Here is a 3,035-nt window from a genome sequence, read left to right as displayed (position 1 = left end):
TTTGGGACACCCTGTATAATTCAGTGGTCTTTCTAACCTAGCACAAATATGAAAAAAAATCTGGGACTAAAGCTGGGGGAAGAGATGGAAGTTTTAGTCGAGAATTTGAACAATTAATATAAATAAGAGGGAATGAACTTGTTCTATTTCACAAAGACGATTAAGAGCAATGGCTGGAAGATAGAGAGGGAAAATTTAGGTTGTGATATGGATAAACTTCTTAACAATAAGAAATATTAAAAGGAGATTGCTCTGTTGGATAGTGGGACTCTCGTGTACATATTATTTTTCTCAATAAAATGTAAGTTCATTGATTGCAAGAACTATTTAATTATTTATTTATCTATATAGGCTCAATGTCTAGAATTGTATTTGAAGCCACCATTTTCTAAATGCTTATTAAATTATTTTCCAAGTCAGAGGAACTTAAAATAAAGTTAGGCTGTTTACTATTATAGCATATAATGAAATAGCTTTTTATACAGATATTTTGTATTAATTCTTCAAGAGGTCCCATTAATTAAATCATCCACTAAACTAGGATTTATTAGAGGTTGACCACTAAAAAATCAAAAATCATTCTCAGTGTGTTAAGAGAAATGTTTTTATTCTCTAAAAGAGAAGAGAAGAAAGAAGGAGAAGTTGAAATAAGTCTATCATACATATACTTCAAATGATGCAGTGGAATCATATGCTACATTGGCCCTTAAAGAGAAGCTTACGTGATTTTTTAAATAGTCTTTTCAAGGCACCTTTCACCTCTTTGTTCCTTAAGCTGTAGATCAAAGGATTGAGCATGGGGATGACAAGAGTGTAAAACACAGAGGCCATTTTATCTGTGTCAAAGGAATGGCTAGATTGGGGCTGCAGGTACATGAAGAGGAGTGTCCCATAGAATATAACCACCCCTGTGAGATGAGAGCCACAAGTGGAGAATGCTTTGTACCTGCCCTCAGAAGAGTTCATCCTGAGGATGGCCACAAGAATGAGCATGTAGGAGATTAGAATAATCAACAGGGAAGATACCAAATTAAGTGCAGAAAAGGTCATAATGACTAGGTCAGCCTCACTTGTGTCAGAGCATGCAATGGACAATAGGGGGAGACTGTCACAGTAGAAATTTCTTATTATATTTGATTCACAGAAAGATGATTTAAAAGTCTCAGTCATGACCACTAGACATACCAAGATCCCATATAGGTATGATATGGCCACCAAGATCCAACATACACTGTCTGACATGATGACCATATAGAAAAGGGGCTTACAGATAGCCACATACCGGTCATAGGCCATGGCTGACAGGATAAAAAGTTCACTGGCAATAAATATCCCAAAGAAAAATAGCTGCATCATACATCCATGATAAGAAATAACATTTTTCTCCTCTATGAAACTAACCAGCATTTTTGGCCCAATAGCTGTGGAATAGCCAAGATCAACAAATGCCAGATGCCTGAGGAAAAAGTACATGGGGCTGTTGAGGTTGGAATCCACACTAGTTAGGATGATCAGGCCCAGGTTCCCCACAGCTGTGGCCATGTAATTGAGGAAAAACACTGCAAAGAGGGGGCTCTGTAGCTCAGGAGTATTTATAATTCCCATGAGAATGAATTCAGTCACTTGGCTCTGTGAGGTTTCATTTAACTTGATCATTTCTTTCATCCAAGGGGCATTATCTGAGAATAAAAGAAATGTACCTTCTTTGAGTGCTCTTTGCATTGATTATTAGGCAGTTATTTTGTTGGAATATTTTAGATAAGATGATCAGGAACTTTTCCATGCAATTATCATTTAATTTAATCAATTTATCTGTGATCATCTCATATGATTTCATATCATAATATATCATATCACATCATAACATATCAACATATCAACATCCTGTCACCAAGGAAACTGAATGGGGTTTTAGTTACAAAATAAAGAGTAAATTATAAAGTTATTTATCCCTAAATGAAGGAACAAGGTAATATAATGAGTATGTTTAAAAAAATGAATAATATGTTGGTCAAAGAAATGTAATGGAATCATGATGGATGACAGAGCACATAATGCTTAATGAAAAAAAAACCTGTTGTGAAACAGAAATCAAGTTGGTTTTGATGCTAAGAAGAAATGGGTTAAAAAAACACATACCAACTACTTTTCTGAACAACATTGTCCTGGTCATACACCCTCCTGGTTTTGGGGCTAGTGTCTATAACTATCAGTTGCGAAATGATGGCCCATGACAAGAGATGGGATTTCCTTTTCAGGAAGGTCCTAAACAATTGAAGGTAAAGGTCCAGGTTCTATTGCAATCTCTCCCTCTTATATTTATTAATTATGTGACATCCAGAGAGACTCCATATGTCTACTCACTCTCCGTAGTCTCCCTTCCTTTTCTCTACCTAGATGATGAAAGTGAGCTAGGCATAAAATTTAGTGCTTTTAATGGCTTTCATCGACAGAGGCTGGAAAGGACTTTATCAAAAAAGAAACTTGCTTGTTCTTCAGATGATGTCCAGTTCCATAGCACTGACCTACAAGATCACCAGCATCCCATTTAGTATTAGTGATCACTGTCTGTTGACAAAAGTCATTTGATATCCTTGATTAGAGAAAGCTTCTTTGAAAATTGTCATGGCTATCAACTTTCACTTGATGGCTCTCCTATGATAGTTTTATGTCATTCCAATTTGAGTGAATGCAGCACATGGCCCCTCAATTGTCCCACTCACCCCCACAGTGGCCGTATTGAATGGCTTTTTGAACTCAGTGCTCAGACTGCATATTTTTGATGCCTACTACAATGAGAAAATCACAAAGAGTAATGTTACCTGCTTATCTGGAACGAAGAATATTATGTAGCTTGTTCACATCATCTGTACCTAAAGTGAGACTTTATGGTTTTCTCAGTCCCCATGGGGCCATGTCCCTGAAGCACTGGAGAAACTTTATGAATTTCATATGATCATGTCATGGAAATTGCCCAGTCAGTAATAAGTGACAATGTTTACGGGTTTACTTAATTTAATGAAGCATTTATTCAA

The 3,035-nt window shown here is 36.3% G+C and overlaps 1 protein-coding gene across 1 annotated transcript; it reads right to left on the bottom strand.

Annotated features, from left to right (window-relative positions):
* Nucleotides 1-687: 687 nt before the first annotated feature.
* LOC118855072 (olfactory receptor 8K1-like) lies at nt 688-1,665 on the bottom strand. The gene has a single exon (XM_036765196.1). The coding sequence runs from the start codon at nt 1,663-1,665 to the stop codon at nt 688-690; it is 978 nt and encodes a 325-aa protein (XP_036621091.1).
* Between the last annotated feature and the right edge of the window lie 1,370 nt (nt 1,666-3,035).

This window comes from Trichosurus vulpecula, chromosome 6, assembly GCF_011100635.1.
Source record: "Trichosurus vulpecula isolate mTriVul1 chromosome 6, mTriVul1.pri, whole genome shotgun sequence".
Taxonomy (NCBI): domain Eukaryota; kingdom Metazoa; phylum Chordata; class Mammalia; order Diprotodontia; family Phalangeridae; genus Trichosurus; species Trichosurus vulpecula.
This window is presented reverse-complemented; position numbering and strand designations above follow the sequence as displayed.